The 15681-nt window shown below is 36.2% G+C and overlaps 2 protein-coding genes across 2 annotated transcripts; both read left to right on the plus strand.

Moving 5' to 3' along the window:
• The first annotated feature begins 8364 nt into the window (after positions 1–8364).
• Positions 8365–9696, plus strand: LOC144963917 (uncharacterized). The gene is made up of 2 exons (XM_078897861.1): positions 8365–8920; positions 9326–9696. Exons 1-2 carry the CDS (start codon positions 8365–8367, stop codon positions 9694–9696), a joined length of 927 nt encoding a protein of 308 aa, XP_078753987.1.
• A 206-nt stretch (positions 9697–9902) lies between these two features.
• LOC144963918 (uncharacterized) lies at positions 9903–10442 on the plus strand. Its single transcript, XM_078897863.1, has one exon. It carries the CDS (start codon positions 9903–9905, stop codon positions 10440–10442), a length of 540 nt encoding a protein of 179 aa, XP_078753989.1.
• Positions 10443–15681: the final 5239 nt, after the last annotated feature.

Below are 15681 nucleotides of genomic sequence, written 5' to 3' on the forward strand. Positions count from 1 at the left end.
ATTTTTAAGTACTTAAGTGGAGTGATTTTTTCTTTGTGATGTTTTAAGATCTGAATCTACCTTTTATTTGTGCAATCATTAATCATATTCCACTGATTTCCATAATTTGAGATATACTTTGAAGTTTTGTTTTGTTAAACAATAAATTGCAATGAATCAAGTTGACTCTTTACTTCACCGACCGTTTGGGAGATTGACACTAGATGACAAATTAGAAATAAAAAGACTAGTTCCTCACCAACCAACTGATTTTGAATTAACACAGGTGTGGAAATCTCGAAAACGCTCTTTTTCAGTGACATGGTATGACAGGCATGAATGGCTCACAGTTAGTTTAGTCTTTTGTTTTTATTGTCTACTTTTTACAGATACAAGAAACACTGACAAATCATGGACATCTATAGGCTATAGTGACCTTAACCACTTCCATCGTATTTCTTAACTTCCTGAACGTTGTTTTAGCACCCTTAAAAGAGTGAAATTTTTTTGTTGCGAAATTCAATGAAACAGGAGCGGTTAAATTCATTAATGATTCTGTCAATTCACAAAGCTGAAATAGATGCCATTCCAGATTTCAATAAACACATTATAAAAAGATTTGCAGAGATGAAACATCGCAGTGCAGATTTTTTTTACAAGTACTAAAAGTAAGTAAGTTCTGTCATAGGTTTTTTTTCTCTTTTGATTTACATTTATAACATATTGATTGCATTATCTACCAAATCCAATCCTTTAAATGGTGGACAAAGAATAATTACAAAGACCTTTTCATACGGGACTGTATCTCAGTGTTGTGGCTTGTTGTTTTCATGAATTATTTGTTTTTGTAAGTTTTGTCCACTCGTAGAAACCATCGACCCTCCCCCACCCTTCCATAAAAGAGAGTTTTTAATATGTCGTGCTCTCTCCTCTTAACCGTGTTCACTGTATTAGAATTTTTTTTCTAATCATGGCACCACCATATGCCGTCAATACGCCACGCCGCTGTATATATATATATATATATATATATATATATATATATATATATATATATATATATATATTATGCTCAACTCAGGAACACGATCGCTGAACGATGTCCAGATTCATTACATGTTGTTTATCTCGTCAACACATAATCAATATAGTTTAGTAAACTATCAGCCAAATCCATTATGACATAAACAGAATAAAGATTTTGCTTACCACGATATCTATTCTTGCTATGTAGTTTTGGAACCCTGAAACTTGTAATTTGTGAGGTTGCCACTCTTTTGATATATTTGTCTTGAGCAGGGAAGCTAGAGTTGCCATTACATCATCCAGTATTTTTAGCGTAAAATTGTCAGCAATCTTCTCGATGAAATCTATCTTGCATGCTACTTCGTTTTCCAAGCTTGTTTTATTATCAATGCACACACTAATCTTCTGAATGAAATTATGTTTACTTTCACACAATCCATTCTTGTTAATGACATTTTGCAAAGCATCCTCTTGGCATTTTGATGCAGGGCATATTTGTACTCGGTTATAGTCTTCTTGAACATTCGAAACGGTTCTATCAAACATAATGTCAACCCCATAAGTACACAATAGTTCTTTCCACATGAACCCATAATCTGATTTAAGTCTGTTTTGGACTAAGAGAATATCTCCTTTTGAATTGATGCTGATGTCAACTATGAAGTGCTCTTCTCTTGAGTTTGACTCATCGGGGACAATGGGTAAAGGGACCTCTTCACAAGATTTATTGTAATTTCTTTTTCTATCAAAACTGCATCGGATACACTGTTCATTTTTGTAAACATGGCCGCCGTAAAGAACTGGCGATAACGCTGACGTACAATAATTTTCCAACACAGGATGAGAGCACCCAGTACAATGCGATATAGTGCAGGGGTCACACCTGTGGATTTCGAGATGTGACGTTGAGCGCCATAAAGCTCTCTTTGTATTGTTCATAATTGTTTCCAAAATAGCTGTCATATTGCGTTCGTCCCCCTTATGCCTTAAATGTTTATCATAGACAAACCGTACTGACCAAAATGAAAATTCTTCTGACATCCCCCAGCATTTCCAACAGGCCAGATTTTTGAAATGGAAACCGGTGACAGAATCGGTCACGACGAATAACTCCAAAGCCGTTAAAGGTTTTGATTTTGACTCACACATGGAACGAACCAAAGAGCCTTTGTTGTATTTGTTCCCATAGATTTCAGGACATTTTGATATGAGTTTCACCCTGATAAATTGGTTACATTCTGTTTTTTCAGCAATCCCTGTTTGCTGCCCAGGAGGGATCAGGTGAGAACAAAAATCGTCAAAACCAGTGCAACATGATTGGTAGATTTTGCAAGAAGGATGACAACTGCAAGCTGCACTTGTAAACGTGGTGCCACAATTTCCTTCACATGTAAATTGCATATTTAAATCGCATATCCCTTTTCGGGATAATAAATGATAGGGTTCACAAATCACATGGTTAGGCATTTTTCCTCCCATTCCCAAACAGACATTTTTATTTGAAATGTCAATTGCATTGTCATAGTCTTCATCTTGTATCTCATCTAAGTGTTTGTCTGGCGTAACAACAATTGTATCACTATGTTGTTTCTCTGAAGATTTTGTATCTTGATCTGAGGATCCAGAACTCTTTCTTTCTATCTTTTCAGTTAAATTAGCAAAACCAGCACTTTTTTTCTTTTTACCAAAAAATGGATAGATTGATTTTAAACTGGTGGTTGTTTCTATAACTTCTGAATCACGGACATGATCATTTCTTCCAACGTCTGAGCTTTGGGACTTCACCTCTTCCTCCAAGTCATAATTTTCCAGGACGTTAAAGTGTGACTCTTCATTGTTCTGAAAATTGTTTTGACTTCCGCTTGTGTGTGAGTATTGATCTTCATTTTTATTTTTAGGAGTTGTAAATGAAGAGGCGTAAGTTGTATTTCTGTTACCTACTTCAAATTCATCAAGCCATTGACTCTTGTTAGATTTATTTGGAATGCGATGCGTGGTGTGGGTTTTAGTAAAATTTGAGGCTACCGAGATATCTTGCGCAATGACAATGAAGTTCAAAAGACAAAATATACCAAAAGTTATCACCAAATTTCGCTTGCTCTTGGTGACGTTTGATTTCATGTTTGCTTCTTTTTCTTCCATAAAAATGTTTGACAGAAACTGAAATAAAAAATAAAAAAACAAATTGAAAGCTTTCATTATGATTGTAACGTATAATATTTATTGACATGACAATTCTATTCAATAGATGATCATACCGCATGACATCAAGTCTAATAATGCAGTGCTATTTGGTGACTTCAACATGCATTTCGAGCGTTAAAAGATGACTAGGTACCAAGTGAATTAAAACTTGTTTAATAGCTTTACTAAATACCTGTCAGATCAGGCTTACCTTGTAAATTCGTTGACAAAAAAACGTTCATAATTCAATGGTTTCTTTGTTCTAGCTACACTTTCGGAAACCCGTTTTGTTGCGTTGTCCTTTGTTAAGACAAAGTCTCTGGGACTCAACAAGAGATAAAGTGAGTAGGAAAGTGCCAGAAGACAATAGAGAATAAAAACATTTCGCGCCAGTGATGGGGGTTTGAACCCGCGACCTTACTGGTACGACAACTCCGCCTGGCCGGTGAGAGCGTGACTCTAACGTATGAGCTATCCACGATCCCAAAAAAAATCGTCTCTAACCCTAGTCATTATAAGACCTCTCTCTCTCTCTCTTACCGACTACTTGAGATCTCGGGTCCAACATACACAACCTCCGCGAAGTTAGTTGGCCAGCAATTTAAGCTTAATAGCCCATACTCTCAACAGAAACATATAACATAGAAACAATTGAGACATTGAGTATGCTCCGGTATTTGGGGTGGATTTTTAATTCAGAAAAGTGAGTGGAGCAGGCACTTTTGTTGGTAACAACAAGAGATGAAGTGAGTAGGAAAGTGCAAGAAGACAATAGAGAATATAACATTTTCGTGGCGGTGATGGGGGTTTGAACCCGCGACCTTACTGGTACGACAACTCCGCCTGACCGGTGAGAGCGTGACTCTACCGCATGAGCTATCCACGATCCCAATGTCTCAATTGTTTCTATTTTATATGCTTGTGTTGAGAATATTGGCCATTAAGCTTAATACGCTTCAACAGTCGTAACGTCACTTCCCCTCGTAATGACGAATGGTAACTTAGTAACTGGCTCTAAATTATCGGAACAATGGCGGACTTGGAGGTTATATTTCATGAGGGTATTTTGTATGATGTCTATATTTGCTGGTGTTGATCCAATAAAATCGACATCATCTGCATAGGCGATTTCTCTAGGGATTGCATTCTCAATATGAGTCGTTGGTTTTGGAATGACTTTTCGAACTTCTTTCAGAGCGTGTTCTAAGTATATTGTGAACATGCCTATGCAGATGATGTCGATTTTATTGGATCAACACCAGCAAATATAGACATCATACAAAATACCCTCATGAAATATAACCTCCAAGTCAATGCCAATAAAACCGAATTTACAACAATATCGAGGAACAAAGAGGAATGGAAAAGAACAAAGAAAGTCGGCTCACTAATTGGAGACACCGAGGATGTACAAAGAAGAAAACAGCTATCAAACGCCGCACTCAGTAAACTCACCAATGTATGGATTAGAGGTGACAAAATAAAGAGAAAAACCAAACTGAAACTGTACCGTGCTCTTGTAAAACCGGTACTTCTGTATAACTGCGGCACTTGGGCGTTGACAAAATCCGAAGAAGAACATCTGTCCATCGCACACAGCTAAGAAGGGTACTGGACATCAAATACCCAAAAAAAGATCTCAAATGAATCACTCTATAAGATCACAAAAGAAAGACCAATCTCCCTTGACATTTTACAACAACGATGGCAACTTTTCGGTCACATACTACGCAGGGACAAAAACATACCAGCTAACCAAGCCATGTTGGGATACTTCCAAAAACACGGGAACCTTTTCAGAGGAAGACCGATCATAACACTCCCTGTGATCCTAAACAAAAACCTCACAACACTTGGACAAAGCATTAGTCTCATAACGGCAGGGGACCTTGAAAATCTGAGAACCCTAGCAGAGGACCGGCAATATTGGAGACACCTCACACAGGAAATACTGGAAACAGCCAAGGCGACCCGATCTTTCGGTCGAGACGCGAAAGGCATCTTAAGTCAGTCAGTCATTGCGGACGCCCTTATGAAATATTTCGCCGACAAGCATAAAAGCGTATCCAGAGGAAAAATAAACAACATAAATCTGATCATGTTTTAACTTTTACACATTCTGATCACAAGACATATGAAAAGTTTTAGCCAGCATGAAGAATAAAAAGTACAGATTTTCTTTGTTTAGAACCACGATGGCCGCCGTTGCTGGGCGACGTGACATCAGACTATGAATCCAATTGCTGGCCAACTAACTTCGCGGAGGTTGTGTGTGTTGGACCCGCGATCTCAAGTAGTCGATGAGAGGGAGCTCTAATAATGACAAGGGTTAGAGACGATCTGTTTTTTGGGATCGTGGATAGCTCATACGGTAGAGTTACGCTCTCATCGGTCAGGCGGAGTTGTCGTACCAGTAAGGTCGCGGGTTCAAACCCCCATCACCGCCGCGAAATGTTTTTATTCTCTATTGTCTTCTGGCACTTTCCTACTCACTTCATCTCTTGTTGTTACCAACATAAATGCCTGCTCCACTCACGCCTCTGGGACTGCGTTTTGAACTCACACAAAACGCTGTTGGTGTAACCTCGATTATATAATGAGTGAGCTCATCGCAACCTCACTGCTAATAAGACATGATAGAGCCATTGGCATGTTCTTTAAAAAAACTTGTATATATATATATATATATATATATATATATATATATAATAATAATAATAATAATAATAATAATAATAATAATAATAATAATAATAATAATAATAATAATAATAATAATAATAATAATAATAATAATAATAATAATAATAATAATAATAATAATAATAATAATAATAATAATACTTTATTACATCCCAAAAAGGAATTTTTTGTACAGACGTGTTATAATTTACACAATAAGATAAGAATACAATAGAAATAGGATGTATATATATAAAAAAAGGAGCAGCTCTATAACCAGAGCTGCACTTTATGATATGAATAATTTCAACACTGTATAATAGTTAAAACTGTCACTATAAATTGAAAATTGAAAAGATTGTAAAACAAATAAATTAATAAATTAATATTTATATTTTTAAAAGTAAAAATGAGAAATGATTATATAAAATGATTATTGCTTGTTGTTATAAAGCCTAATACTGGACGGCAGAAAAGATTTTCGGTGTCTCTCTGTTTTCGTTGAAATAGAGAAAGGGCGACCACTTCTTTCTGACATAAGAATTGATGGTCTTAGTGGATGATACTGGTCATTTAATATTTTAGTTATTTTATTTATACAAAATTTCTCGTATAAAAGATCTACATCGTCGACACCATTTATATAGCGTTTAATGGATTTTTTAATATTTGAATTTATTTTGTTCCTTTCCACTGCTAAGCAATTGCCTCCCCAAGCTGTTATACAAAATGACAAAACACTTTCGATTACTGCTCTATAAAATAATGTGCAGAGGGTTTTATCTATTCTAAATTGAGAGAGTTTTGATAAAAAATATGTAAAATATATATCCTTTCTTTAAAAAATATAGCATTGTGGAGAACATTGTGCTTATTTGAGTCAATAAAAAAAATGATACGGCGCACAACTCTACTGAAAACTTTGAAAATTAGAAATGTATTTTTTACAGATAGATAAACAGATAACTTGATTTCCTGTTTATAATTTAAAGTCAATTTGAAAGTTCGTTGAGTCAAACAGATATCATAAAATATGTACCGACGACACTAGACTGTAAAAAGTTGTCAATTTGCGTCATCTATTTATGACATCAAGTATTATTATTACTTCCGTTGTGTTGTTGATTTAGCGGTGATCAGTGTTGTTATGTAGTAGTATGTTCTAATTGCGTGTATGTTTGTGTGTGTGTGTGTGTGTGTGTGTGTGTGTGTGTGTGTGTGTTGTGTGTGGTGTATACATGTGTGTGTGTTGGCATTTCTCAGCAAATCGTGGCATTCATAGTGATCTTATTCACTTGATCACATGAAGGTATTTCAGTCGCCATTTTGATTCTTTTTTTACTATTAGGGTTAGCTCGAGATTGGAGGATATTTTTTTTTCTATTAGGGTTAGTCATAAGTCTTAGTAAAGGTGCTAGGGTGTTTGTTTTTCCATAAGTTAGGGGAGATATTCCGAAAGCTCCTACATACCCAGTATTCTTTAAATTTGTATTTTCACCGTTGATATTTTGTCAGGCATTTATTTATTCAATTTGTCATCATATAGAAGTATTTTAAAAACTCTAGAACAAACTTTGATAGATTTGTGAAAGTTTAAAATTTCCTAATTTGACCATTGTTTTGATTTTTGGCCGCCATTTTGATTTGTTAAGCATTGAAAGGTAGTGCAAAGCAGTCCGAGAGTTGTTTTTTTCTATTAGGGTTAGCTCGAGAGGTTAGTCATAAGTCTTATTAAAGGTGCTAGGGTGTTTGTTTTTCCTATTAGGGTTAATTAAGGGTACTAGGTTTAATTTTTTCTTGGGGTTAGTTGAGGGAATATATTATTAAAGTTGTTTCCCTTTGTAAGGGCTTTCGGAAGGCCTCCCAAGTAAAGCGTGGTAAAGACTTGGGGCGTATTGATATAGATATCTACTGACTGATAAACCAAAATCATGCCGAATAAAGCATGGCAGCGACGACGAGCACGTCGATTAAAATATGCATCTAATCGTAATCAAGCTAATCAAGAAAATGATTCATGCCGATTTGTACGCCAAGCTGAAGAACCACACAGTATTGACGTAGAAGTAGTTCACATTCCAGGTCAAGAGGAAGAAACTCATGTCTTATCTCCACTTCAAACTCGAACCAGAACTAGATCTACTAATACTACTAGGACTACTACTTCCGCCACTTCTACTACTAATACTAATAATACTGAAACTGCTCCTCAACAAAATGTAGCTCAATCAGTGGAAATTACATCAGCTGCAGATCAAGAACAGGATACAACTACAATACCTCTTATCTCACCACACAACACAGAACGCATGAACAAAGTTTGTCGTTTTTGTTCAGCAAAACTATGGCACGGTGAATCAACCTCGCTATGCTGTGCCAACGGGGAAGTATCACTGGCACCTTTACAACCCCTTCCGGATAATATAAAGTCTTTACACGGGTAACGACACAAATTCTAAGCATTTTCGAGAACACATCCGTGCTTACAATTCTATGTTTGCATTCGCCTCCTTGGGTGTACACGAAGATTTCTTGCCTCCTGGGATGTACTGTTTCCGAGTTAGTGGTACCGTCTACCATAGAATAGGTCATATTCGACCCAACAGTGATAATGATAGACCAAAATATGCCCAACTTTACATTTATGACACTGAACACGAAATTCAAAATAGGCTTTTTTGGAATAGAAGTTTTAATACTGATATTTTGACAACTATACCTACCATCATGGCTACTGTTAGTCCCTTTGTTGAATTATATAAGCATGCCGCTGCAGCTATTGAAGATGCTGGAGATCAAGGGAAGGATATTAGAATGGTGCTGCGAGCAGATTCATCAAAAGATCCCCGTAGATATAATTTACCAACTGCTTCAGAAGTTGCTGTTTTACTCCCAAATAACCCTATCAACTGTAGTAACCGGAGGGATATTGTATTATACCGCAAATCAGATGACCATCCAAACCAACAGTCAATTATGCGTATCAGTGAAACACATCCTCACTTTGATCCGTTGCATTATGTGCTCTTCTTTCCAAAAGGAGAAGAAAGTTGGGTGCCCATAATTAAATTCAACAGAGGGCGAACCGGTCAGGTCAGTCCATCATTATTTTATGCTTATCGACTTATGGAGAGAGATAGTTTTAATGTAATCTTGCACGGAGGTCGTCTCCTGCAACAATATTGAGTTGATCAGTATGCTAAAGTTGAAGAGCAACGACTGCAATACATTCGATTTAATCAACAGTCATTACGAGCAGAATTGTATCAAGGACTGGTGGATGCAGTGTATTGAGGTGACGCACATGGAGCTACAGTAGGGACCAAAATTGTTTTGCCATCTTCATTCACATGCAAGAAACATGCTCCAATTATACCAAGATGCAATGTCAACTGTTCGCAGATATGGTAAACCAGACTATTCCTTATTGTGACCTGTAATCCATGTTGGCCAGAGATAACAAATGAACTGCATTCACAACAAACAGCTGCAGACCGATCAGATTTAGACGCAAGGGTCTTTAAAATGAAATTAGGGGCATTGATGGAAGAGATAATTAAAAAAGAACTTTTTGGCAAAGTCTTAGCATATGTGAAGGTCATTGAATTTCAAAAGAGAGGCCTGCCACATTCTCACATCCTGATTATCCTTGATCGCAGTGCCAAACCCATAACTACTCAAGATATTGATAGGTTGGTGTGTGCCGAAATTCCACAAAACAAAACATTACAGAATTTAGTTTCAAAACACATGATGCATGGTCCCTGTGGCCTGGCCAATCCCAACAGTCCATGCATGAAAGAGATTTCCAAAATCATTCAGTGAGACGACAAATACAAATGACTCCACTTATCCCCTGTATCAGAGACGTAATGATGGAAAATCAATCTTCAAAAGACAATAGATGGGTTGTCCCATATAACCCGTATCTCCTCAGCAGATATATGGCACATATCAATCTTGAGGTGTACAACAGCATAAAAGCGGTGAAATACATGTATAAGTATGTGTAAAAAGGACATGATAGAGTCATGGTAGAATTCCAAGGGGAACAAGATGATGAAATTAGGAGATTTGTTGATGCACGTTATGTTTCAGCAAGTGAATCTTGCTGGAGATTATTCCAATTTGACATGCAAGACCGATACCCGGCAGTTCAACGTTTAGCTTTGCACTTGGAAAACCAGCAGTCTGTAACTTACAGAGAAGGGCATGCGGAAAAAGCTGTAAGGAGACTGAAAGACACCACACTAACAGCTTGGTTTAAGGAGAATGCAATAAACCCCGAGGCTAATACTCTACTGTATACTGATATGCTGGAACATTACACATGGGATAGTAGAACGTGCATTTGGAAGAAGAGACAGAGAAACCGCCTGGCAATCGGTAGAATGTACAGCGCCCATCCAGCAGAAGGGAAGCGATTCTTTCTTAGATTATTGCTGCAGCATGTAAGGGGAGCAAAATTATTTGAAGACCTAAAGAGATCAGAAGTAGGAACATTACACCATACTTTTCGACAGGCCGCGTTTCTGCTATGGGTTTATTGGAGGACGATGATGAGTGGATAAACTGCATGGCAGAATCAGCATTTGTTGCCTCAGCAAGTCAACTCCGACAGCTTTTTGTCACGTTTTGATCATTTGCAACCCCACAGATCCTTTTTCCTTATGGAATACTTTTCAAGACCAGCTAGCTGAAGATTATTCTCATGTTGAAAGTATGACTGCTGAAGCTTGCGTTAGTAAGACACTTGAAGACGTTAACAGGCTTCTTATGATTCACAATAGATCATTAAAAGATTATCAACTGCCTGAGCCTACAGAATCATACGCAACTGCTTGTCAAGTATGGGATCCAAATGAGCAACGACAAATTGCACACAGTCGAAAAATGAAGATGAATCATGACCAACAGTTAGCATTTACTGCCATTTTGGAAGCAATTGACGTACCTGAACAAGACCGGGTAAATAATGTCTTCTTCATCGATGGCCCTGGTGGAACTGGCAAAACCTATGTATATAACACGCTACGTGTAAAAATCAGAGGTCGAGGACTTTCAGCTACACCTGTTGCATCATCTGGAATTGCTGTAGAATTATTGCACGGTGGTAGAGCAGCACATTCAACGCTTAAAATTCCAATTCCAATAACGGATAACAGCACCTGTAGCATCAGTCGCCAATCAGACACAGCTAAGTTACTGAAGAGTAGTTCTCTCATAATTTGGGATGAAGCACCTATGATGGACAGGCGTGTGTTTGAATGTGTGAGCAGGTCATTTTGTGACATAGCAGGCAGTTCAAAACCTTTTGAGGGCAAAGTGGTTGTATTTGGAGAGGATTTTTAGCAAATTCTACCTGTTGTTAACAAAGGAAGTGAAGCCGATATATTAAGTGTCACACTTAACAATTCAATTATTTGGAATTTTGTCACCATTTTTCACGTGAACAAGAACATGAGGGTTACTGATGACAATAACTGTTTTGCAAATTGGCTTCTCCGCATCGGAAATGGTAGAGAGCCGGTTTTCAGCGAAATAGGAAAGTCTTCTGTTAAATTACCTACAGCGCTATGCCTTCCTGAAAATGACCCAGAATGCTTGATAAATGCTGTATACAATGATTTGAATCTGAACTTTGCGGATGAACATTATCTATCAGAGAGAGAGAGCAATTTTGACTACAACCCATGAAAATGTTGACAAAATAAATGCAGCCGTTCTGTCCAGGTTGACCTCATCAACTGAACAAATTTACCGCAGTGCTAATTCCATTCAAAGTGACTCTGACATCAACTTATACCCGATTGAATTCTTGAACGAACTTACACCTCCTGGACTTCCTCCACATGCATTACATTTGAAAGCCAACATGTCAGTCATGCTGCTTAGAAATATAAATCCTAAATCAGGCCTCCTAAATGGCACCCGTTTGTTAATAACTAAATTAGGTTCAAAAGTATTAGAAGCCAAGATAATTACAGGTAGTAGAGCTGGCGACATAGTGTTTATCCCTAGAATCAATCTGACGACAACAACTGATTCAGGCTTACCATTTATTCTAAATAGAAGACAGTTTCCGGTAAAATTTTCATATGCAATGACAATTAACAAGTCTCAGGGGCAGACATTAAGCAAGGTGGGGATTTTCTTACCACAACCGGTATTCACACACTGACAACTGTATGTTGCTGTGTCACGGGTCAGAGGCTATAGTGGCTTACACTTCATGTTGGGCCACACAGAAAAATCAACCGAAGATATACCAAATTGCACAGACAACGTTGTTTACCAATCTGCCCTCATTAAATGATGGTGAGTACAGAACCGAATGAAAATGGTTCTTTCCCCGCGAAATTGCGGGCTTTTTACTAATATATATATATATATATATATATATATATATATATATATATATATATATATATATATATATATATATATATATATATATATATTATATATACCTCGTTTTTGTTACTTTCTCCAACAACGTTTTCATCAAAATCTCGGTAGCATCAGGGAGTCCTGGTGTCTGGGAGGAATGTTGTTGTATTCTGTCAATTGGCGCGAATGTTGTTTCCGGATGTATATATACTTTTTAAAAAACAGACAAAAAAAAAAACACGCCACACTAATCAGAAAGAGAGAGACATTCAGCACGTGCTTACACGGGAGAAAATGTTTACTGTCCAATACACACTACACAACCCAATGATACAACCACTACCCCAGACTAACACCCCCCCCCCCCCCCAACATTTACACCACACCCTGATCGCTTACATTTTCACTCACATCCACACATGCGCAGCAAACCTACATTCGGAAACAATATTGGTACCAACTGACAGAACACAACAACATTACTCCAAGACACCAATAATCCCTGATGGATGAAACGACGTTGTTGGAGAAAGTAACAAAAACGAGGTGAGAATAAATAAATAATGAGCTCCAAGAGACTACCGAGCAATCTACGTGGTTCCAGCTAACTCCCATCAACTATATATATATATATATATATATATATATATATATATATATATATATATATATATATGTGTGTGTGTGTGTGTGTGTGTGTGTTACTCCCTGACACAACTATAATATAGCATACCTCCCTGAAGAATCCACCTAATATACCAACGGATGGAGGAAACATCGTTGTAGGAGGAATTAACCAAATGAAGTGAGAATAATAAATACATCGCGCTCCAAAGAAACTGCCGAGCACTCTATGTGATTCAAGCCAATTCCACGTAACCATATATGTATGTATGTATGTATGTATGTATGTATGTATGTATGTATGTATGTATGTATGTATGTATGTATGTATGTATGTATGTATGTATGTATGTATGCATGCACGCATGCATGCATGCATGTATGTATGTGTGTATGTATGTATGTATGTATGTATGTATGTATGTATGTATGTATGTATGTATGTATGTATGTATGCATGCATGCATGCATGCATGCATGTATGTATGTATGTATGTATGTATGTATGTATGTATGTATGTATGTATGTATGTATGTATGCATGTATGTTTGTATGTATGTATGTATTTATGTAGGTAGGTAACTAGGTAGCCAGCTAGGTAGGTAGGTAGGTAGATAGATAGGGAGGGAGGTAGGTAGGTAAGTATTTCTGTAAATATACAACCAAAAAAAAAGACGTCTTTCTCAGTACATTTCTTTAAATTTTCAAATCCGTTCTGAAAAAAGGGATAAAGAACGAAGAAAAAGATAAAACCCCCATGAATTTATTTGAAGACATAATTTTGTGAGTATTCCGTTTCGTGTCATCAGGTTTTTACTTTTCTAAAAACTAGTAAAAAGCCCGCAATTTCGCGGGGAAAGAATTATTTTCATTCGATCTTGTACCCACCATCATTTAATGAGGGCATATTTGTAAACAACGTTGTCAGTGTAACTTGGTACATCCTCTGTTGATTTTTCTGTGTGGCCCAACATTAAGTGGAAGCCACTATAGCCTCTGACCCGTGACACAGCAACATGCAATTGTCCGTGTGTGTGAAAACAGGTTGTGGTAAGAAAATCAACTGCGAAAATAAACCTGAAGTAGCAGACGTGAGCAGAGTTGAAAGACGATCCTGGGATCGAGAACGTACCTTACATTACAGTACTCTGGTGATCATGTTTGGTGGCGTTTTTATGCACCTCCGTTGGCGGTGCTAGTTGATTAATAAAAATGTTGCTGCTTGAAGCTCGAAGGAAAAAATAACGATTAAGGGTTGAATTATAAGACTCAATTTATTAGACGAAGACATACTGTGGACGTTTCTGATTTCCCCTTTATCAACAAAATACGACGATAAGACTTTAAGGACGAATGAGAGATGTGTAGTGTGAATGGCGTGGATAAGGTAAATAGACATAAACAATGATGGGACAGGAAGCTTTTGAAAAACAACAACAACAAAACAAAAAAAAGAAGAAAAAAAACCCCCAATAAAATAACAAAGACGCGGTAAACGAATACACTGATGATAATGATAAAAGATTATAAAATGATAACAATCGACGTTTACATATAAATGTACGTCAATAACACATTGAATGGTACCGATGTTGTTTGTTTTTTAAAATATAATAATAAATGATGATGATGATAATAATAATAATAATAATAATAATAATAATAATAATAATAATAATAATAATAACAATAATGATAATAATAATAATGATAATAATAACAATAATAATAATAATAATAATAATAATAATAATAATAATAATAATAATAATAATAATAATAATAATAATAATAATAATAATAATAATAATAATAATAATAATGATAGATTAATCTAAGGTTTTAAATATATGTCCAGTAACTATAACAACAAAAATGATGTCTTTCTCAATAAAGTAAACTTTTTTTTTAATGTCCACAATGGGATTGAACACAGTACTTTCAAGGTTAAGAGTCTGACAGCTTATCAACTGCGCTACGGAGCCACCTGACTGTTCATAACATTTAATAAGGTCTTTCTAAAACCTTATATTTTACCTTCAATGCAACTTCTATTTTCTGGTTTTAAATTTCGATTTTTTAGATTATTATTGTTATTTTTTAATTTATTACCAAAGAAATTAAACTTGGGTATTATCCACCCGAAACCATCACACTGAAAGCATCATAGGGGCAATAATAATACTTGATGTCATAAATAGATGAAAACTGTTGAAAACGTAGTTTAGATCTGAATTCCGTAAAGTAATTAAGTGAATACATTTCGAATGCAACGATTTGCATAAAAACATCAAATGACAACTTTTTAGTGTCCAGTGTTAGGGTCGTCGGTACGTATTTTATGATATCTGTTTGACTCAACGAACTTTCAAACTGACTTTAAATTATAAAAGGAAATCTAGTTATCTGTTTATCTATCTGTAAAAATTACATTTCTAATTTTCAAATCTTTCAGTAGAGTTGTGAGCCGTATTATTTTTTTATTGACTCAAATAATAACTCAATGCTCTCCACAAGGCTATATTTTTTAAAGAAAGGATGAGCATCTCAATAATCTATGTAGAAAGCTATGTTCGGGAAATAAAAATCGCTGTATTATTAATCGCTTTTAACGGTATATTACATATTTCTCACTTGAACCTGAATTTTACTGATATTGACACGTCATAAGGCATTGCAAAATTGTGCAGAAAAAAGGCTTTTAAGCAGAGTAAGATTCCAAGACTACACGAAGAAGTCTTAGGAAAAAGAACCCTCGGGTGGAAGCCTCTTTGACAAGATAAGGGCCATCTCAG

Source organism: Berghia stephanieae, chromosome 2 (assembly GCF_034508935.2).
Source record: "Berghia stephanieae isolate SIO BIC M18660-M18661 chromosome 2, UCSD_Bste_1.3, whole genome shotgun sequence".
NCBI classification, from domain to species: domain Eukaryota; kingdom Metazoa; phylum Mollusca; class Gastropoda; order Nudibranchia; family Aeolidiidae; genus Berghia; species Berghia stephanieae.